General features: G+C 41.7%; 1 protein-coding gene and 1 long non-coding RNA gene across 3 annotated transcripts in view; one reads left to right on the forward strand and one right to left on the reverse strand.

The window, feature by feature from the left end:
• Positions 1-3,638: 3,638 nt before the first annotated feature.
• The window catches only part of lss (lanosterol synthase (2,3-oxidosqualene-lanosterol cyclase)), a 122,243-nt gene continuing 102,317 nt past the window's right edge, over positions 3,639-23,564 (forward strand). Inside the window, exons 1-2 of one of the 2 annotated variants that reach the window (XM_059967422.1) lie at positions 3,763-3,773; positions 15,235-15,295. In XM_059967422.1, the coding sequence (XP_059823405.1) occupies positions 15,235-15,295 (61 nt within the window). In that variant the 5' untranslated portion in view covers positions 3,763-3,773. Of the gene's footprint in view, positions 3,774-15,234; positions 15,296-23,564 lie in introns of both variants that reach the window. The other variant, XM_059967423.1, reaches the window with a different exon arrangement.
• On the reverse strand, positions 15,302-21,396 carry LOC132392888 (uncharacterized). Its single transcript, XR_009511686.1, has 3 exons — positions 20,656-21,396; positions 17,123-17,403; positions 15,302-15,677 (listed from the first exon to the last, which is right to left on the reverse strand). It is a non-coding gene; the product is annotated as an uncharacterized LOC132392888 (long non-coding RNA).

Below are 23,564 nucleotides of genomic sequence, written 5' to 3' on the forward strand. Positions count from 1 at the left end.
ACACTGTCAATGGTGTCGTGAATATAACATTTCCCCGTGCAAATGCAGGAGGTACAGTCTCTGTCTTTTCATTTCTTTCCTGCTCACCATCCAGGGATCCTAACAGTCCCTTTTAGATGAAGTAGTGCTTCACTTGGAATCTAATGTAGTCCAGTCTAGTGTATTGTAATTGGCATTTATAAACTGATACCAACACTGGCAAAACCAAACACAGATTGGAGGGTTTCGGCCTGAAATGTCACTACCTCCTCCCATAGATGCTGTCTGGCCTGCTGAGTTCTGCCAGCATTTTGTGTTTTTATTTATTTCCAGCATCTGCAGATTCACTCGTGTTGCCACAGATTGGATGATGATTGCAGAACATCTGCGTATAGTCCATTGTGATCAGGAATGGCATCACCTCGCTGACAACACAGGCACTCTCGAGTCTCTACTCTGTCTATATTTATGACTGTGTGGTGAAGCACAATTCAAATGCCATTTATAAATTTGCCAATGACACCACTGTTGTTGGCAGAATCTCAGATGATGAGATGTATAGGAGAGATGGCTGCTTGACTGGTGTTTCAACAGTAACCTTACTCACTGCATCAGTAAGACTAGGTACTTGATTGTGGACTTCGGGAAGGGGAAGTCGAGAGAACACACAGGTACTCATTAAGGAGCCTGTACAGGAAAGGGTAAGCAGTTTCAAGTTCATCTCAGAGGGCCCAACATATCAATGTAATCACAAAGAAAGCATGGCAGCACCTATACTTCATTAACGTTTGAGAAGATTTAGTTTGCCAGCAAACACTCTAGCAAATTCCTGCTCATGTACCATGGAGAGGATTCTAACTATTTGCATCATAGCCTGGCATGGAGTCTCCAATGCACAGGATCAAAAGAGGCTACACGTGGTGGTAGACTCAGTCAGTTTCATCACAGCTACAACTGTCCCCACCACTGAGGATATCCTCGAAAGCTGGTGTCCATCATTAAAAACCCTCACCAGCTGGTGCATGCCATTATTGGGGAGGAGGGACAGGAGCCTGAGGATGCACACTCAACATTTTGGGAACAGCTTCTTCTCCTCTGCCATCAGATTTCTGAGCAGTCCACTGCTGCCACAAAACGGCAACTTGCACGGCATGTAGGAGGGGAGGGTTAGACTGATCGTAGAGCAGATTAAAAGGTTGGCACAACATTGTGGGTTGATGGCCCGGCACTGTGCTGTAGTTTTTGATGTTCCATATGACAGTGATAATAAACTGGATTCTGATTCAATTGCCATAGATAAAGCATAGGCATAGGCCCACGAGCCCACCAAATCTGTTCCAACCATCCATTTAGAGTAATCCCATTTTTTATTCTCACATTCTCCTCCCCTCCCCAGATTCTTCTCACTGGAGGTGATTTACAGAGGCCAGTTAACCCACCAGCCTGCACATCTTTATGGATGTGAAAGGAAACTGGAGCTCCAGGAAGAATCTCTCTTTCCCAGTTTTGATGAAGATTCCCAGACTGGAAAAGTCGTCTTTTTTTTTACCCATAGATATTGCTGACTGTAACATTTTTGTTGTTTTTTATTTTTTTATTTCGAGCATCTGCATTTTTAATAGAACATCGAGCATTACAGCGCAGTAACAGACCCCTTGCTCTGTACAATGTTGTCAGCCAATTAAATTAGTATCAAGTGGCTAACTAAACTGGTCAGTTCGGCTTGCTCAATGTCCATATGCTTCTGTTTTCCTCTCATTCATGTGCATGTAAATATCTCTTAAAAATTCCTAATGGTTCTGCCTCAACCACCACACCAAGTAGCACATTGCAGGCACCCACCATTCAATGTAAAATAAAATTGCCCCTCACATCATCTTTGAAGTTACTTCCCTCGCACCATAAATGTAGGCCTTCCAGTTTTAGACATTGCTACCTGGGTCTATCTTTGTTTCCAATAATCTTATAAACCTCTTTCAGATCTTCCCTCAGCCTTCATTTGCTACTCCAGAGGATCTCCAATCTCTCACCATACCACCTGCTCTCTAACATCCTGGAAAACCTCTTCTGCACACTCAACATCATTCCTACTATTGGCTACCAGAAACATGCAATACTCAAAATATGGCCTAACTAGAGTTTTATAAGGGAGCAGCATAACTTCCTGACTTTTGAACTTAAGTTAACATATTTTAACATAGTGCCATTAAATGTAGCTCTTTCCTCTGCCAGCTGTCCCATTTTCTGTTTGCCTCTCGTGTGGCCTATGTATTTGTAAGCCACATTTCCAACTTCTTGCTTCTCCATCTTGACTCACTGGCTCCCACACCTTGCCCACCAAGTTTAAACCCCGCTGGCACTGAAGAAATGTACTGGCAAACCTCCCTGTGAGGATTTGTCTGTTGAGCTGTAATGGTAACCTGGGTTTTTTTTTTGCCTGAACGGATGGTGGAGGAAAAAGCCATCAGGATATTTAAATGATTATTTGGAGACCCAAATGGCTATGCCATCTTCGTGCCATTACCATCAGGCAGGAGGTACAGAAGCCTGAAATCCCACACCACCAGATTTAGGAACAGCTATTTCCCTTCAATGATTCAATTCTAGAGTCAACCTGCATAATAAGACCATAAGACATAGGTGCAGTATTGGATCACTCAGCCTAGAGTTTGCCCCATGGTTGATCTATTACTCCTCTCAACCCTGTTCTTCAGCCTTCTCCTTGTAACCTTTGACACCATTACTAATCAAGAACCTATGCTTTAAACATACCCAATGACTTAGCCTCCACAGCCGACTGAGGTAATTAATTCACCATCTGTGTTTGTGCACTTTATGCAGTCCTGTGTAGGTCTGTAGTCTAGTGTAGCTTTCTCTGTGTTATTTTTGTTTTATTACGTAGTTCAGTCTAGCTTTTTTGTACTGTCATGTAACACCATGGTCCTTAAAAACGTTGTCTCATTTTTACTATGCACTGTACCAGCAGTTATGGTCGAAATGACAATAAAAGTGACTTGACTTGACTCTGGCTAAAGAAATTCCTGATCTTAATTTCTACCTATGGTGTGGCTACTTTGCACTATAGAAGAACCTTCTGGGAGTTCCATTTATTTTCTTCCTTGCATAATTTATGGTAATATTTTCCTTGTGAATGCTGTGCGGCTATGATGCTGTTTCAAGTTTTCACTGCACCTGTGCGTTTGTGTACTTGGATATGAACATGAACTCGTCTTCGATTTTGAGATATGGGACTGCATATGATGGAATCCGGAGCGGAAAAAAAAGCGTGAACTGCTGAAAGAACTCATCGAGTTAGTATCCGTGGAGGGAAATGGGACAATCGATGTTTCCGGCCTGGGACAGAGAGAAAACAAATTTTCAGCCAGACGCGGATGGATGGGTAGAGCGGGGATAGAGCGCTTTCACGGACGCAGTGCATTCTGGTCAAACAACTCCGCCATGCAATTCTGATCAACAATTGACCCATAGAACTGTTTTCACGGCCTGCCCTCCAGGAGACGACGGTCTGAAATCCCGTTTTAATTATTGGTGCCGCCTGCCCCACCAACATCTCAGTGATAGGATGACAACCGCCCAAATAATGCTTACGTCCCTTTTTGATTGGTCACCCGGGAGCTGATGCTCCTCCTTTTCAGCAATTGGCTGACATTCCGCGAGATTTCGATTGCTCGGCTATCCGATTGGTCCTTGCGCCTCGGCTCATGGTCAGCTGATCCATCGTGCGTTTGCTCCTTTTGTTGAAAGCGCAGGACGATGGCGACCGGGGACCGAGGGTGAGTTTCGAGGATTTCACGACCGGTATCTCGTTGGCGTATCTGATGGTTATTAGCTCTCCGCACAGTTCATTCAATCTCCCTGCTCCGCCTTTGTCCTCTTGGCTCGGGCGGGATCACCTCTCCATCCGCTTACCTGCTCGCCTTTCCTCCATTGCCCTGCCCCCGACGGCGGGGCTGAGGCTGAGGTGCTTGGCAAAGTAGAGCCAGAGCTCCCGGAGAGAGACTTTGTGTAATGAACGTGGAGAGTCCGATATCATTGCATAAACAGGGGTCCGGGATCCCAGTGCGTCAACGCGTACAGGTAGCAGCGAGGAAGGCTGGTAGAAAATATTTATGTTTTTGCACGAGTTTAATCTATTCAATATACGTATATTGTATTTGCTTTACTTATTTATTATTTTGTCTTCTATATTGTCTATTGCATTGAATTGCTGCTGCTAAGTTAGCAAATGTATGTACTAAAGGAAAGCTGTTCGTGTACTGACGGGGTGCAGGGAATGTTTACGACTGTCAGAATCGGGTCAATGGGCTGTGTTGCGATAGCAGAGTGCAGGCTTAAGTAATTACTATAAATCACAGTAAGCTAAGTAGAACAAAAGAGGAATAGTTAGTGTTCATAAGTTCATGGACCTCTCAGAAATCTGATGGCCGAGGGGAAGACGATGTTCTTAAAACGTTGAGTGTGGATCGTGAGGCTCTTAAACCGCCTCCCTGATGGCGGAAATAAGAAGAGGGCGTGTACCAGATGATGAGGGGCCTTCATGAGGGATGCTGCCTTCTTGGGGCATGGTCTTTTGATGTCCTCGATGCTGGGGAAGCTAGTACCTATGATAAAGCTGGTTGAGTTTGCAACCCTCTGCAGCTTTTCCCTGTTCTGTGCATTGGCCCCTCCTCACCAGACAGTGTTGCAATTCCATGGAACATCGGTAGAAATTTGCTAGTCTTGTTGCTGACATATCAAATCTCCTCAAATTCTTAATGAAGTTTAGCTGCTGGTGTGCCTTTATCATGATTGCATGCTGGTCCCAGGATAGATCCTTTAAGAGGCTGACTCCCAGGTTCAGCTCACCCTTTCCATCGCCTGACCCCTCAATGAGGATTGGCACGTGTTCTTCCCACTTTTTCTTGAAGTCCACAATCAGTTCTTTGGTCCTGCTGTTGTTGAGTGCAAAGTTGTTATTGATCAACATATCTCCTGTACACCACCTGTACACCTTGTCAAATCTTTTCAGAACTATGGACTCTTATGAATATTTATGCACCAAATGAAAACAATGTAAAATTTATACAAGAGGCTTTTTTGAATTTTGCTGACGCACACGATAAAATATTAATAGGTGGAGACTTTAACCTTTTGTCTAGACCCAGTTTTAGATAGGTCAAAAAAGGTTGTTACAAAACCAGAAGTAGCAAAATTAACTTTATCATTGATGAAAGATTTAAATTTGATTGATATATGGAGAATTAACCCAAGAGAAAGAGATTATTCATTTTATTCAAATAGACATAAAACTTGTTCAAAGATAGATTTTTTTTCCTACCATCAGCGAATATTCAAGACAGAGTAAAAAATATGGAATATAAAGCAGAATATTGTCAGATCATTCCCCCTTGACAATGACAATGATAATGATGGGTAAGGAGGAATCGATTTACAGATGGAGTTTTAATTCAATATTATTTAAGAAGTCAAGATTTTTGTGATTATGAAAAAAATAGATTCAATTTTTTTAGATACAAACTCACATTCAGTTGATGATAAATTTATATTGTGAAATAATAGCAAAGATTTTATCTAATAGATTATCCAAATACTTACCAAAGTTAATACACATGGAACAACCAGGATTTATTAAAAATAGACAATCGGCAGATAATGTAACACGGTTACTTAGCATAATTCATTTGGCACAAAAGAGGGAAGAAATGAGTGTGGCAGTTGCTTTGGATGCAGAAAAAGCATTTGATAGATTGGAATGGGATTTTTTATTTAAGGTATTGGAAAAATATGGATTAGGAGTATCTTTTATAAAATGGATTAAAACCATAAATACTAACCCCAAAGGTAAAGTGGTAACAAATGGCCAAATTTCAACATCATTTCAGTTAACAAGGTCGACTAGACAAGGTTGTCCATTATCACCTGCTTTATTCGTGTTGGCGATAGAACCATTAGCTGAATTAATTAGAACTGACTCAGATATTATGGGTTTCAGAGTTAATCAGAAGGAATATAAGATTAACTTATTTGCTGATGATGTTCTGATTTATCTAACTAACTCACTGCATTTGTTGTGTAAATTATCTTCTAGATTGGAAGAATATGGGAAAATATCAGGGTACAAAATAAATTGGGATAAAATTGAAATTCTGCCCCTTACTAAAGGAGATTATAGTCAATGTTGATTAATAACTCAATTTAGATGGCCGATAAATGGTATAAAGTATTTAGGTATAAGAGTTGATAATGATATAAAGAACATATAAACTAAATTATTTGCCATTATTGAAAAAAATTCAAGAGGATCTTGATAGATGAATGATGTTACCAATAACATTAATAGGTAGAGTCAATGCTGTAAAAATGAATATATTCCCTAGATTACAATATTTATTCCAAACACTACCAATACAATTACCACAGAAGATTTTTCAAGAGTTAAATAAATGTGTGAGGAAGTTCTTTTGGAAAGGTAAGATGTCAAGAATATCGTTGGAAAAATTGACATGGAAATTTGACCTTGGAGGGTTACAATTACCAAATTTGAAGAATTATTACAAAGCAAATCAACTTAGATTTATTGCATCTTTTTTGATGAAGATAAACCAGCATGGATTAGAATAGAGTTAGATAAAATAGGAGAAAATATACCAGAAGATTTTATATATAAATGGGAATCTAAATGTATACGGGAAAAGAAAGAATCTCCTATACTAAAACATTTGATTGATTTATGGAATAAGATAAATGTTGATGATGAGATAAAGAAATCTTTATTAGCAAAGAGACCTTTAATTCAAAATAAACTTATTCCTTTTACAATGAATAATCAACTTTTATATAACTGGTTTCACAAAGGGATTAGATATATAGGAGACTGTTTTGAAGGAGGTATATTAATGTTGTTTGACCAATTAAAGAATAAATACAAAATATCAAATAACACTCTTTTCTGTTATTTCCAATTAAGGGCTTATTTAAGAGATAAACTGAGTCAAACAATGTTATTGCTGAAACCTAATGAAATAGAAACTTTAATTCATAAAGGAAAAATTAAAAAATTATTTCTGGTATGTATAATTTGATTTAAGAACAAGCAATTAAACAAGGAATTCAAGTCAAGACAAAAATGGGAAATTGATTTGAATATCAAAATTGTTGAAACTAGTTGGTCAAGATTATGTCTTGACAGTATGACAAATACAATAAATGTTTGACTAAGATTAGTACAATATAACTTTTTACATCAATTATATATGACACCACAAAAAATAAATAGATTAAACTCAAATTTATCTGATCAATGTTTTCGATGTAATTAATCAAGAAATTGGTATTTTTTTACACACTACTTGGTCTTGTTTTAAAATTCAGCCTTTTTGTACAAATTTAAGAGTTTTACTGGAACAAGTTATTGGAATAAACCCACATAATCCAACATTATTTTTACTAGGCGATATTGAAGGGATAAAATCGAAATCCAAATTGAATAAATATCAGAAAGAATTTATAAAAATTGCATTGGCAGTAGCCAAAAAGGCTATTGCAGTTACTTGGAAATCAGATTCATACTTAAGTATAGATCGTTAGAAGAATAAAATTTTTAGCTGTATTCCACTTGAAAAAATTACTTATAATTTAAGAGATAAATATGAAATATTTCTGAAAATTTGGTGCCCTTATTTACAAAAGATAGGATTAAATGTATAGGTGCTCCGAAGATAAAATTATTGGTTATCTGGGGAAATAAATAAATATACATATTAAAGCTATTATGAACTCCATGGAGCATGTGGGGATCTTCCGATATCCAGGCATTCTTTCTTTCTTTTTCTTTTTTCTTCCCTTTTTTTCTGTAGGGATATGTTAGGTGGAAGGGGTTAAGGGGAAGGGGGAAAGGTTGATAATTTTTTTTCCTTTCTGTAACCTATTTGAAAATTCAATTTTAAAAAAATTGAAAAAAATAAAAGGTGGAGGTGAGAAGGAAGTCCGTCTGTCCTGATGTGAATTTCTGCAATTCTTATTGTCAGCAAACTGTGGTGAAAATGTCTTTGAATATATGTAAGGTAGAGATTGACTAATAGAGTCATAGAAAAGTACAGTACAGAAACAGGCCTTTTGGCTCATTTAGTCCATGCTAAACCATTTAAACTCTCCATCGACCTGCAGGTGGACCGTAGCCCTCCATACCCTTCCCATCCACGGGCCTATCCAAACTTCTCTTAAGCATTGAAATCGAGCTCACATGCACCAGTTGTGCTGGCAGCTCATTCCACACTCTCACGACCCTCTGAGTGAAGAAGTTTCCCTCATATTCTCTTTAAGCTTTTCAGCTTTCACTCGTAACTCATGACCTCCAGTTGCAGTTCCACCCAAACTCAGTGGAAAAAGCCTGCTTGCGTTTACTCTTTTTATACCCCTCATAATTTTGTATTCCTCTATCAAATCTCCCATCAATCTTCTACATTCAAAGGAGTGAAGTCCTAACCCATTCACTCTTTCTTTATAACTCACGCCCTCCAGTTTCAGAAACATCCTTGTAAATTTTCTCTTTTCTTCTTCAACCTTACTTACATTTTTCCTGTAGGTAGGTGACAGAAACTGCACACAATAATTCAGATTAAGCCTCACCAACATCTTCTACAACTTCAACATTACATCCTATCTCCTGTACTCAATACTTAGGTATATGAAGGTCTATGTGCCAAAAGCTTTCTTTATGATCCTATCTACCTGTGACACCACTTTCAATGAGCTATGTACCCGTATTCCCAGATCCCTTTGTCCTACTGCACTCCTCAGTGCCCAACCGTTTACTGTGCAAGACTTGCCTACCAAAGTGCAACACCTCACACTTCTCTACATTAAATTCCATCTGCCATTTTTCAGTCCATTTTTCCCACCTGCTCTAGGTCCTGCTGCCAGCTCTGATGGTCATCTTCATTCTCCAGCCCCCAGTCTTGGTGTCATCCTCAGATTTGCTGATCCAGCTATCCACATTATCATCCAATTCATTGATTGTAGATGACAAACAATAATGGACCCAGCGCCAGTCCCCGAGGCCCTCCACTAGTCACAGGCCTGCAGTCAGAGAGGTGACCATCCACTACCATCTTCTGGCTTCTCCAGTCAAGCCAACGTCTAATCCAATTTACTACATCATCTGGAAGGTCGAGCAACTGAATCTTCATGACCAACCTTCCAGGTGGGACCTTGTCAAATGCCTCACTAAAGTCCATGTAGACAACAGCCACTGCCTTGCCTTCATCACCTATCCTGGTACAATCCTCAATACTCTGTCAGATTGGTTAGGCACAACCTACCATGCACAAAGTTGAACTGTGAGGGCCTCGAGGGGGAAGTTGGAAGCCAAGAACTGGATCAGCCATGATCTTATTGTATGGTGAAGCAAACACAAGGGCTGAATGGTTCACTGCTCCTGATCTCAGATTTAATTTGTGTTTCAAAGCAGTTGGATAAAGACTTGGAGAAAGTTATGGGAAATTGTACAAGAGCTGGGAAGCTAATTAGACGATTTGCATTCTGCTCTGAAAGTTCTGCATAGTTTTATTGCAATTTAATATTTCTTGTGTTGGCACGTGGCCAAGTGGTTAAGGTGTTGGTCTAGTGATTTGAAGGTCGCTTTTTCTGAAGGCAGTGTGTTGTGTCCTTGAGCACAGTACTTAACCACACATTGCTCTGTGACGACACCAGTGCCAAGCAGTACTGGCCCTTGCCCTTCCCTTGGAGGGGAGAGGGGAGACTTGCAGCATGGGCAACTGCCAGTCTCCCATACAACCCTGCCCAGGCCTGCACCCTGGAAACTTTCCATGGTCTCTCGAGTCTAACGGGTCTGTGTGTGTAAGTGTGATGAAGAAATGACTAGGCTGGGGATGAGATGAGGTTCTCCTGAGTGCCTGCATACACTTAGCAGGCCAAAGAAACCCCTGATACAAAGAGATGAGAGGTATTAATCCTGAATTCCACAACTTACAGACTGATTTCTATCCAAACTGTCAATATGGCTCAGATTTCTTTAGGTGAGGTGCAACTAAATCAATGAGCAACAGGAATGTGATTTCACACTCTGAGCCTCAGTTGTGGGAAATTTGCAGAGTTCGACAATGGAACAGCCAGGAATTGTTAATAAAAAGGGAGAGTTCAATATGAGAATAACCTTGTGGAATATTATATACATAGATAACAACGTTCTGTAGATATTTATGTGGGTGCCTAACAGAATGAGGCAAAGAAAACCATTTTGAGGAACAAGGAAATGGAGAAATCAAAATATTTTGTGCTCTTGTCTGGGTTCAGGTTGAAGTGATTAGGCAGAAAAATGGTGCAGCATGGACTAGATGGCCAAAGGGCCTGTCTTGTATTGCTCTAGGACTGTTGTCTTTGAAGACAAAGCTACTGGAAATGTTGGAGAACAAGTCTAGAACGAATCAGGAGCAAAAAGAAATTAGCATAAGTACAACTGCAGCAGTGGAGAAGTTAATTGGGCTGGAAGGTGTAATCTGCATTTGAGGTTTTGACAACGGTGGTGATGGAGCAAGTGGATGCACTAGTCCACGTCTTCCAAAATTTCAGAGGTTCAAAAACATTGCCAATAGTGCTGAACAAAATAATGGAAATTATTCTTTACGATGATGGTGATTGGATTGCCCGAGTCAATGTGGGTTTAAGACGGGAAGACACATTTAATAATCTGTTAGTGGTTTGGGTAAAGTTGAATCTGTTCATTGTGCTGTACTTACATTTGCAGAAGGTCTTTCGGCGTCTATTTAATATCTTATACTCACCTCCAACTGGGATTCCTGAGTGTGTTATTTCCCTCGATGCGGAGAAAGCATTTGATCATATAGAGTGGAACTACCTTTTTGCAGTTTTAGAAAAATTTGACCTTGGCCAAAGTTTCATCTCTTGGATCCAATTGCTGTACCTGTGTCCTACTGCCTCTGTTTTAACCAATTTTCAGAAATCCCAAGTATTTAATCTCAAACGTGGCACCCGCCAGGGATGCCCCTTAAGTCCCTTTCTTTTTGATTTGGCTATGGAATCTCTGGCGATAGCATTTCGAAACTGCCCTGAATTGACTGGGATTTGGAGAGGGGGTGTTGAGCATAAAGTTTCTCTCTATGCTGATGACTTATTACTCTTTCTCTCAAATCCGTCTACATCCTTACCTCTAATGTTTTCACTTCTTGACCAGTTTAGCCAGATCTCTGGCTATAAACTTAATTTACATAAGAGTGAACTCTTCCCAATTAATAAAGAAGCACAAGAACTAACATTTCATGATCTCCCTTTTAAAGTAGTCCATAATCAATTTACTTATCTTGGAATTACAGTCACAAGGAAGTTTAAAGATCTCTTTCGTGAAAACTTTGCCAATCTTTCATATGCTATAAAACAGAGTCTGGTACAATGGTCACCTCTATCTATGTCTTTGGTAGGTCGTATTAATATTGTTAAAATGTATATTCTCCCCAAATTTTTATACCTATTTCAATCTATCCCAATTTTTATTCCTAAATCTTTTTTTGATTCCTTAGACTATTATTTTGTCATATCTGTGGCAGAATAAGCGCTCAGAATTGATAAAATCCATCTCCAAAAATCTAAAAAAGAGGGTGGCATGGCTTTACCTAACTTTCGTTTATATTATTGGGCAGCTAATATACGTTGTGCTACCTTCTGGTCTTTCTTCCACGGCCAACCCGAGTGCCCTAACTGGGTAGCGATGGAGCTGAGCTCCACTAAAGAATTATCTATCTCTGCACTTCTTGGCTCTGCACTCCCTAGTAGTCTGCCCAGATCAATAACTAACCCTCTTGTTAGACACACTTTGCGTATATGGGCTCGGATCAGGAAATGCTATGGTTTCCAGGGGTTTTCCGTTTCCAGCCCAATTGCTCATAATCACCTTTTTTTACCTACTACATACAATTCAGCATTCCAGGTTTGGTATAGGAAGGGCATTAGACATTTTGAAGATCTTTTCATTGATAATCGCTTCGCTTCTTTTCAGCAGCTCTCTGTTAAGTTCATTCTGCCCAATGCTCATTTTTTCAGATATCTCCAAATCCGACACTTTATTGCTCCTTTAATTCCTAACTTTCCTGAAATGCCTGCGAAAAATGCTATGGACCTATTTCTTTCCATGAATCCACTAGGTAAAGGCTTAATATCGATCATCCGAGATAAACTAGCAGCCTTACGACGGGCCCCTATGGATAAAATCAAAATGGCCTGGGAGCAGGATTTAAATATCTCCTTATCTGAGGAGAGCTGGGATTCAGTTCTCAAATCGGTTAACTCAACCTCTCTTTGTGCTCGCCACTGCCTTTTACAGTTTAAGATTGTTCATAGAGCCCATATGTCTAAATCTAAACTATCTCGATTCTACCCTAGCGTTAGTCCGCTCTGTGATAAATGCAAGAGGGGCGTGGCCTCTCTCATCCATATGTGCTGGTTCTGTCCTAGCTTGGAGAAATTCTGGAAAGATGTCTTCACTACGTTATCGTGTATTCTGAATCAGCACCTAGAACCAAACCCCTTAATTGCTCTGTTCGGTTTTTGGGGCGAGACAGATTTATGTCTGGGTCCGACCAAATGCCGAATATTATCCTTTGCCTCTCTCCTGGCTAGACGCTTGATCCTCCTCAGATGGAGAGATGTTGCCCCGCCCACTCATGCTCAATGGCTTAACGACATCCTGGCCTGCTTGGACCTCGAAAAAATTCACTATTCAGTTCTCAATTCAGATCTAAAGTTCCATAAGGTCTGGGGACCTTTTATCGAGTACTTTCATAACCTTCCACTTGACTAGGGTTTTTTTTTCTTTTCGGTCCCTTGCTTTCAGCTCCATTTTTTTCTGGTAGAAGGCATTATTACCCTCTGTTGCTGAGTGTATTCACAGTCTGGGAGTTTGGCTGTCCTGACTTATACTCTCTATATTGTGTTGTGGTTGGTCTGGAGTTGCTGTTGTTTTTTCTTGTGTTGTGGGGCTTGGGGAGGACACTAAGCTTACTTGTCTTTAATTCAGGTGCTTTTTTTTTGCTAAATTCTCTTCCTTTGTAGCATATTGTTATTGTATGCTTAATTTTGCACTGTTTTAATGTTCCTCATTGGGATTTGGGGTTTTTAATTTGTAAAATGTTTTGAAAAACTAATAAAAAAAAATTATTAAAAAAAAACATTTGCAGAAGGTCTTGATAAGGAGCCAACGGAAAATTTATTGAACCCAACAGCAGAGAAACAGGTCTTTCAGTCCATCCTATCCAAATCGACTGCGATACCTACGGTTGAACTCAGAAGTTTACATACACATTAGCCAAATACATTTAAACTCAGTTTTTCCACAATTCCTGACATTTAATCCTAGAAAGCATTCCCTGTCTTAGGTCAGTTAGGGTCACTACTTTATTTTAAGAATGTGAGGTGTCAGAATAACAGTAGAGTGAATGATTTATTTCAGCTTTTATTTCTTTCATCACTTTCCCAGTGGGTCAGAAGTTTACATACACTTTGTTAATATTTGGTAGCATTGCCTCTAAATTGTTTAACTTGGGTCAAACATTTTGGGTAGCCTTCCACAAGCTTCTCACAGTAAGTTGCTGGAATTTTGTTCCATTCCTCCAGACAGAACTGGTGTAATTGAGTCAGGTTTGCAGGCCTCCTTGCTTGCACACACCTTTTCAGTCCTGCCCACAAATTTTCTATCGGATTGAGGTCAGGGTTTTGTGATGGCCACTCCAATACCTTGATTTTGTTGTCCTTAAGCAACTTTGCCACAAGTTTGGAGGTATGCTTGGGGTCATTGTCCATTTGGAAGACCCATTTGTGACCAAGCTTAAACTTCCTGGCTGATGTCTTGAAATGTTGCTTCAATATATCCACATAAATTTCCTTCCTCATGATGCCATTTATTTTGTGATGTGCACCAGTCCCTCCAGCAGCAAAGCACCCCCACAACATGATGCTGCCGCCCCCATACTTCACGGTTGGGATGGTGTTCTTCAGCTTGCAAGCCTCACCCTTTTTCGTCCAAACATAACGATGGTCATTACTGCCAAACAGTTCAATTTTTGTTTCATCAGACCAGAGGACATGTGCACTTGCAAACTGTAGTCTGGCTTTTTTATGGTGGTTTTAGAGCAATGGCTTCTTCCTTGCTGAGCAGCCTTTCAGGTTATGTCGATATTGGACTTGTTTTATTGTGGATATAGATACTTGTCTACCTGTTTCCTCCAGCATCTTCACAAGGTCCTTTGCTGTTCTGGGATTGATTTGCACTTTTCGCGCCAAAGTATGTTCATCTTGTTACGTACCCCGCAACTGGGTCACTTACCAGCAAAGATAGAGAGGTCCATTGAAGTCTGATGGTACTATTTTTAACAGTATTTATTGATAAAAATACACAAATAATATCAATGCAAACATACAGATAATGTACATTGTCACTAATAAGTCTAAAAGCGCGAGTATAATAATAATCACTAAGAAATAGCTCTGTCGTTGTCTAGGGGATAATGTATTGTCCAATGGAAATATAAAAGTCACTCAAGTTCATTCAAGCTGCAGCCTTTGGTTGGAGTCGAGAGAGAGTTTAAATCTTGCCCATTCCTTTTATGATGTCAATCCTTCGAGAGTCGTTGGGGCTGATTTCTCCTTTGTTTTAGCTCAAGCCATTCTTCCATGGTAAGGCCCACCAATTCCAAGGCAAATGGAAAAGGATGCACGTGGTATTTCCACCGGCTGTTGCTATTACGGGATTTCTAGCGTTTCTCCTGGTGCATCTAAAGGGGTTGTTCTCCAGACCCTCTTTTATCCTGACTTACAGGGTCTCAGATGTCAATCAGGTCGGGATGATGCAATCCCTCAACCAGCCCACTCTGGTCGTCCCCTGAGGGCTTCCATGAAGTACAGTACTCAATACACAATTCCGTCTCCAAGAGACAATGGCCATTTCCCGTGGCTTTGTATCGCTGAGGGGCCAGGACATTCCAAACCCCTTTGTGGATTCTGCAAGTCTTTCTCTCATTTCCTGGGTCCCCTGACCTGAATTAATAGCGATCTTGCGATTCTCAAAAAGGAGGGGGCTACTTTGTACCCTTCGAGTTGGGGCACAGGCGTAACAATCTTTAGGAGACAGAATGTGTCTCCTTTCTGAGCGGTATGTAGGCTACGTGGTCCCATGGTGTTTATACTTGCGTACTATTGTTTGTACAGATGAACACGGTACCTTCAGGCATTTGGAAATTGCTCCCAAGGATGAACCAGACTTGTGGAGGTACACAATTTTTTTTTCCTGAGGTCACGGCTGATTTCTTTCGATTTTGTTCGTAAACTTCTGACCCTCTGGAATTGTGATTATAGTCAATTAAAAGTGAAATAATCTGTAAACAATTGTTGGAAAAATTACTCGTGTCATGCACAAAGTTAGATGTCTTTAACGTCTTGCCAAAACTAATATGAAATCAATATGAATATGTTATCAATATGTTTGCTAATATGAAATCTGGTTAAACACTGACTTCAACCTGAGTATATGTGAACTTCTGACGTCAACTGTATCTGCGCTAATTCCATTTGCCACACTTGTCCTGAATCTCTGTACTCAGGCGCATGTCCAGATGTAAGGTTCAAGCTTGTTTAATGCCATTTCCAGTACACTAGGGTAAAGGAGAATGAAATAATTGTTACTTTTGATCCGATGCAGCACAAAAAAAAACCACAATAAATATAAATACACAAGATAGCTTATATACATAGATTGATAATATGAAGTAATGCTAGGCACAGGAGTGTGTGCATAAGGTGGCTGATGGGATATGATAAAACAGTGGTGAGATAGTGGGTGGAGATGTTGATCAGCCTTACTGATCATGGAAAGTAACAGTTTTTGAGTCTGGTGGCCTTGGCATGGATGCTATGTAGTCTCCTCCCTAATGGAAGTCGGACAAACAGGATGGGTGTGATCCTTCCTGATGCTACTGACCCTTATCTGCATACAGGTGTCCTTGGTGGCAGGTAGGCTGGTGTCTGTGATGCGTTGGGCAGTTTATCCACCCGTTGTTGGGCCTTTCCTGCCCGCTGCAGATCAGTTTCCGTACCATGCAGTGAGGCAGTTTGTCAGGATGCCCTCTACTGTGCATCAGTACAATGATGTGAGTATGGATGTGCAGAGTCCAGCTCTCTTCTGCCTCCTCTGAAAGTAGAGGCATTGGTGAGCTTTCCTGATTGTATAGAATGTGTTCTGAGACCATGACAGGTTGTGCAAGATCTTCACTCCCAGGAGTTTGAAACTGATTGCCGTTTCCATTGCTGTATCACTGGTGTAAGGGGGGCAGGGAGTGAGTTCTCCTAAATTCAATAACCACCTTTGTCTTGTTGACATTGCGGAGGAGTTTATTTGCCTGGCAGCATGCCTCGTCCACCTCCTCTCTGTAGACTGTCTCATCATTGTTGGCGATGAGCTGCACCACTGTTGTGCCTTTTCAGCGCTAAATGTATCTGCCTTTTCCACTTTGCCTGGCAGTTTGTTCCAGATATTCACCGCATTCTGTGTGAACAACTTGCCCCTTGTATTTCCTTTACCCTCCTTCTTTCTGCCCCCTCCTAGCTCTAGAACCCCCTGCCACAAGAGAGCAGCGTCCATCATGAAGGAGCCCCAGCACACAGGCCATGCTGCCATTGGGCAGGAGGTACAGAAACATCACCTGGTTCAGGAACACCCTTCAAGCATCAGGCTTTTGATCCAGTGTGGATGACTTATTTGCAGTCTGAATTTGGCACGTTGATTCTTTGTCAGACTTTGTGCAGTTTTTCATTGATTCTGTTGTATTTCTTTGTTCAATGGTAAATGACAGCAAGAAAATGAATCTCAGGGTAATAGGGGATATATATACAGTATATAATAAATGTATATACAATTATTAACAATATATTTGTTTTGAACTTTGAACTACCCATGCCTTCCAATTTTAGAAGTCTCCATGGTCATACCTCAGCCTCCTATATTTCAGTGAGACTAAACCTAGCCAATCCAATCTTGTTCTATAACTACAGGCCGACATTCGAAGTGATATCCGAGTATCTCTCTTCTGTGTTACCTCACCTGTTTTATAGTGTGGAGGCTGGAGACCCGCGTGGTCTCCTCTTGCTCCAGCGGTGTGTGATACCCATCTTCTTCAAGCAGGCTTCAGTCATACCGGTGCCCAAGAAGAACATGGTAACCTGCCTCAGTAACTATCCACAGTGATGAAGTGTTGTGAGAGACTGGTGTTGAAGCACATCAGCTCTTGTCTGAGTGGCGACTTGAATCCACTTCAGTTTGCCTACTGAAGCAACAGGTCTACAGCAGATGCTGTCTCATTGGCTCTTCACAGAACCCTGGAACTTACGGATAGAAAAAAAAGTATACATAAGGATGCTCAACATTTAATATCGTCATCCCCTCAAAACTAATCCGTAATCTCCCAAGACCTGGACCTCAATACCCCCTTGGCAATTGGATCCTGAATTTCCTCACTTGCAGACCCCAGTCAGTTCAGAATGGCAATATCATCTCTTCTACAAACTCTGTCAGTATAGGGGCGCCACAGGGCTGTGTACTCAGTTTCTGTTCTACTCGCTTTACACCTACGTCTGTGTGGCTAAGTACAATTCCAGCACCATATACAAATTTGCTGATGACACCACTGTTGTGGGCTGTATCGAAGGGAGTGATGAATCAGCATACAGGAGGGAGATTGAAAACTTGGCTGAGTGGTGTAATAACAACAGCCTCTCAATCAATGTCAACAAGACCAAGGAACTGATTGTAGACTTCAGAAGAGGGAAACCAGAGGTCCATGAGCCAGTAATCATCAGAGATGGAGAAGGTCGGTAACTTTAAATTCCTGGGTATTGCTACCTCAGAGGACCTGTCCTGGACCCATCATATAAATATAATTGTGAAGAAAGCATGACAGTAGCTCTACTTCTTTAGGAGACTGCGGAGGTTTGGCATGTCTTCGAAAACTTTGGCAAACTTCTATAGATGTGTGGTGGAAAGTCTGCTGACTGGCTGCCTTATGTCCTGGTATAGGAACACCAATGCCTTTCATTGGAAAATCCTCCAAAAGGTCGTGGATTTGGCCCAGTAAATCACGGGTAAAGACCTTCCAATCATTGAGCACATCTACATGAAACATTACCATAGAAAAGTAGCATCATCATCAAAGATCCTCACCACCCAGGCCTTGATCTTTTCTCACTCCTGCGTCTGGTAGAAGGTACAGGAGCCTCAGGACTCACACCACCAGGTTCAAGAACAGTTACTATCCCTCTACTATCAGGCTCTTGTACAAAAGGGGACAGTTACACTCATTCTATTTCTGGTGTTCCCACAACCAATGGTCTCACTTTAAGGACACTTTATCTTGTTATTTCATGCTCGTTATTTATTGCTACTCATTTATACTTGCATTTGCACAACTTGTTGTTCATTGATCCTGTTGACGGTTACTGGTCCATAGATTTGCTCAGTGTGCCCACAGGAAAAAGAACCTGAGTTGTATGTGGTGACATGTATGTACTCTGATAATAAATTGTACTTTGAGCAACACACACAAATTGCTGGAGGAACTCAGCAGCCCAGGCAGCATCTATAGAAAAAAGCACAGTCGACATCTTGGCCCAAAAATTCAACATTGCTTGGCTTGCTGAGTTCCTCCAGCATTTTGTGTCTGTTGCTCAGATTTACAGCATCTACAGATTTTCTCTTGTTTGTGAATTGTACTTTAAATGTCAGGCTGCTGTTTGTTAATTACAGTTCAGCGTTCAACACCATCATATCCTCAGTACTAATCGACAAGCTCCAAAGCCTGGGCCTCTGTACCTCCCTCTGCAACTGGATTCCTGAGTTCCTCATTGGGAGGCCACAGTCTGTAGGGATTGGAAGTAACATCTCCTTCTGGCTGACAATCAACACTGGTGCACCTAAGGGTGCGTGCTTTTCCCGCTGCTCTACTCTCTCTACACCCTCAATTGTGTGGTTAGGCACAGCTCAAACACCATCTATAAATTTGGTGATGACCTAAGTATTGTTGGCAGAATTTCAGATGCTGACAAGAAGACGAACAGAAGTGAGATCAGTCAACGTCAGCAAGGAATTGATTGTGGACTTTCAGAGGGGAAGTCGAGGGAATACACACCGGTCCTCATCGAGAGATCAGCAGTGAGCAGCTCCAAGTTCCTGGGTGGCAACATCTCTGAAGATTTATTCTAGGTCCAACATACTGATGCAGTTACAAAGAAGGCTCATAGCTACTATATTTCATAGAAACATAGAAAACCTACAGCACAATACAGGCCCTTTGGCCCACAAAGGTGCACCAAACATGTCCTTACCTTAGAAATTACCCAGAGTTACCCATAGCCCTCTATTTTTTTCTAAGCTGCACGTACCTATCCAGGAGTCTACTAAAAGACCATATTGTCTCCGCCTCCGCACTTGCCGGCAGCCCATTCCACGCACTCGCTACTCTGCGTTTTTAAAAAAAAACACACAACTTCCCATTGACATCTCCTCTGTACCTGCTTCCAAGCACCTTAAAACTGTGTCCTCTCATGCTAGTCATTTCACCCTGGGGGGGGGGGGGGGAGCCTCTGACTATCCACACGATCAATGCCTCTCATAATCTTATACACCTCTATCAGGTCACCTCTCATCCTCCGTCGCTCCAAGGACAAAAGACCGAGTTCACTCAACCTATTTCATAAGGCATGCTCCCCAGTCCAGACAACATCCTTGTAAATCTCCTCTGCACCCTTTCTATAGTTTCCACGTCCTTCCTGCAGTGAGGCAACCAGCACTGAGCTCAGTACTCCAAGTAGGGTCTGACCGGGGTCCTATATAGCTGCAACATTACCTCTCGGTTCCTAAATTCAATTCTACGATTGATGAAGGCCAATGCACCGTATGCCTCCTTAACCACAGGGTCAACCTGCACAGCAGCTTTGAGTGTCCTATGGACTTGGACCCCAAGATCCCTCTGATCCCCCACACTGCCAAGAGTCTTAACATTAACATTATATTCTGCCATCATATTTGACCTACCAAAATGAACCACCTCACACTTATCTGGGTTGAACTTCATCTGCCACTTCTCAGCCCAGTTTTGCATCCTATCAATGTCCCGTTGTAACCTCTTACAGCCCTCCACAGCACTCCCAACCTTTGTGTCTTCAGCAAATTTACTAACCCATCCCTTCACTTCTTCATTGAGGTCATTTATAAAAATCACGAAGAGGAAGCGTCCCAGAACAGACCCCTGAGGCACACCACTGGTCACCAACCTCCATGCAGAATATGACCCGTCTACAACCACTCTTTGCCTTCTGTGGGCAAGACAGTTCTGGATCCACAAAGCAAGGACTCCTTTGATCCCATGCCTCCTTACTTTCTCAATAAGCCTTGCATGGGGTACCTTATCAAATGCCTTGCTGAAATCCATATACACTACATCTACTGCTCTACCTTCATCAATGTGTTTAGACACATCTTCAAAAAATTCAACCAGGCTACATGCTGACTATTCCTGATCATGTTACGCCTCTCCAAATGTTCATAAATCCTGCCTCTCAGGATCTTCTCCATCAACTTACCAAGCACTGAAGTAAGAGGAGCTTGCAGAGACTTGGTATGACAGCCGACTTGCAGATTTCTAGAGATGTACTGGAGAGAGCATTCCAACTGGCTGTGTCACTGTCCGGAATGGAAGGCCACTGAACAGGATCGGAAAATGCTGCAGAAAATTGCAGACTCCATCATGGGCACAAGCCTCCCCAACATCAAGGACATCTTCAAAACAAGAAGCCTGAAAAAGGCGGCATCCATCATTGAGGACCCCCATCATCCAGGACATGCCTTCTTATTGTTACCATCAAGGAGGCAGTAAAGGAACTTGAAGACACACTCTCAGTGTTCTAGGGACAGCTCCTTCCCCTCCCCAACAGATTTCTGAATGGACAATGAACAAACCCATGAACTTTAACTCAAACGTGGAAATCTGCAGATGTGGAAATCCAAGCAACAAACACAAAACACTGGAGGAACTCAGCCAGTCAGGCAGCATCTGTGGAAGTGAAAAACAAATATTAGTTTTTAAAAAAAATATGTATTATAATGTACTGCTGCTGCAAAACAATAGATTTCACGACATGTCCTATTGATATTTAACCTGGGTCTGATTCTGAAACTAGTGCTCTCTGCATAACTCTGAAGATATCCAAATAGAAACCAATATAAAATATTTGTCATCAGTGCAGCAACAAATGTCTCACTGAGAGTTAAGTGTGTTTATGTTCCTTTCCTTATCTTTTATGAATTTGCACCAAAGATTTTAATTTCACATATTTATTTTATGAGGTGCAATAATAACACTGTTTAGAGATGGTTATTTTTCTATTGTCTTTTTAAAAGATTGATATTAATAATTCTTGAACGAGTGTTATGAGCTGTTTCATTTATTCCAGTCTGCCGCTATTCTATGTATCTTATTTGGAGATTCACTGCGGAGCAGGGTCTTCCAGCCCAACGAGCCCCATCACCCAGAAATCCACCTGTTGAACCCCAGTCTAAACACAGGACAGTTTATAATGACCAATTAACCTGCCTTTGGACTGTGGGGGGAACTGGAGGAAACCCACGCATTCACAGAGAGAATATCCAAACGGCACCAGGATTGAACTCTGAACTGCTACGCCCTGAGATGTGGTGGCTTTGAGTTATCTGCTTTGCTATCGTGGTTATACTTTTATTAACACTAAGACAGTGAATACACATAAATATGCAACATGCTCATTCCTTTTCCATAAAATCATCCTTAATTATTGTTGCTGATTCATTAATCATTGATAAACTTCTCCAAATTACAGTGACATGCAAGAGAAGTTTTCAGAAGATTATCGCCAGTTTGGAGCACAAGATCTCAAAGGTTTGCCACTTTTTCCCCAGATAGTTTAGAAGTTCAAGGCTTCAAGATGGCAGTGCAATGCAGTTTGCAGCGGCCTCTCCGGCGTTGATATCTGTTATTTGTCAAGCAGGGGGCCGTGCACAATCCTAATCTGATGAAAAACGGACGTGGGAGCACGGAGGAACGTCTGGAAATCTCCAGGAAGGCCTTCTTCATTGCTGCTGCTGCTGTGAGGTCCGGGTCTCTGCTGGGAAGAACAGGCCCCCAGTCCTCGGGGTCGCGTTGCGGGTGGCGGGGGCGTCGTAGTGCGCTCGGCAGAGGATGGTGCTCAGAGAGGCTGTGCCGGAGGAGAGGCTCGGAGGTTCAACGGAGTCCGCTGTGGTCGGGGTGCTTCCACTGTGTGTTGCGTCTGTGAGGCTGAGTCTGTGGACGTCCATAGCGGGGGTATTCCCTTCTGCCGCCTGCATGGGATGACGAGTCTATCAGGACCCTGAGGACTTGTGGAAACTGTGTGGTGGTTTCTTTCGAACTTGCAGTCTTTTAACAGCTTTGGACTATTTTAACTCTGCCCATGGTCTTTTTTTTAATCAATTACGGTACTGTTTGGTTGTAACTATCTTGTTTTGTGTAGGTCTTGTAGCTTTAGTTTTTGGTTTGTTGGGTGGTAGAGTTGGTCTCCTGACTTGGTGTGTGTGGGTAGTCTTGTTTTGTCTGGTGTATTTGGAGCTCCTTTCTGGGAAACGTGCTAAGACGGTAGCACGATATTAATATGCAGCAGCCTCTCCGGACCCTGGATTTGGGGATTGCCAAACATTATGTGGATTTTCTGGTGTATCCCGTCCCGTCCCGTCCCGTCCCCCAGTCCCAGTAAATCCGCATGAATCCTTCCTGCACCCTCTCCTGCTTATTGACATCCTCTCTATACTTGGCTGACCCACACAATACTCCCAGTGTGCCCTCACCAACGTATTGCAGAGTTGTACGATGAATGCCCATCTATGTACTGTAGATTCTGGATTGTTTATTGTACACGAGAGTGAAGGAGAATGAAACGATTGTTGCTCAGAATCCAGCATTGTTGCAGCATTATAAACAATAAACATAAATATAAAAGCAATGCTAAGACGCACAATGAACAAGTAATTGTTTGAGTGTGGTCGTATATACATTAGAGTAGCTTCTGTACGTAGAGTGACGCTCAGTACAGCATCATCTGTACATTAGGTGACTGATGGAAAATGATAAAGTGTTTCTTGGCAAGAGGAACTTCTCCAGGTGGCAGCGGGCATTTGAAATCACAGTGACTATCAGTGTGGGTAAGAGGTGTGGAGTTTAAGCGTGAAGTGGCAGGGGTATGGGGGGATGTGGAGAGGAGTGGCTGATGTGAATGTAGTGGTGGTGGGGGTCATTGCCCAGTGATCAATAAAAGTGTGCGTGCCAAACTCCGCCCTGTCTCTATCTCCACTTTAAGAGAATTACGTACCAGGGAGACCCTTTATCCACTTTGACCTGAGTCGTTAGCATTGTAATTTTTCTCACAGACCTGGCCTGATCTGCTGATTAGTTCCAACTTTGGTGTTTTTTTAAAAAATATTTACC

Source organism: Hypanus sabinus, chromosome 4 (genome assembly GCF_030144855.1).
Source record: "Hypanus sabinus isolate sHypSab1 chromosome 4, sHypSab1.hap1, whole genome shotgun sequence".
Taxonomy (NCBI): Eukaryota; Metazoa; Chordata; class Chondrichthyes; order Myliobatiformes; family Dasyatidae; genus Hypanus; species Hypanus sabinus.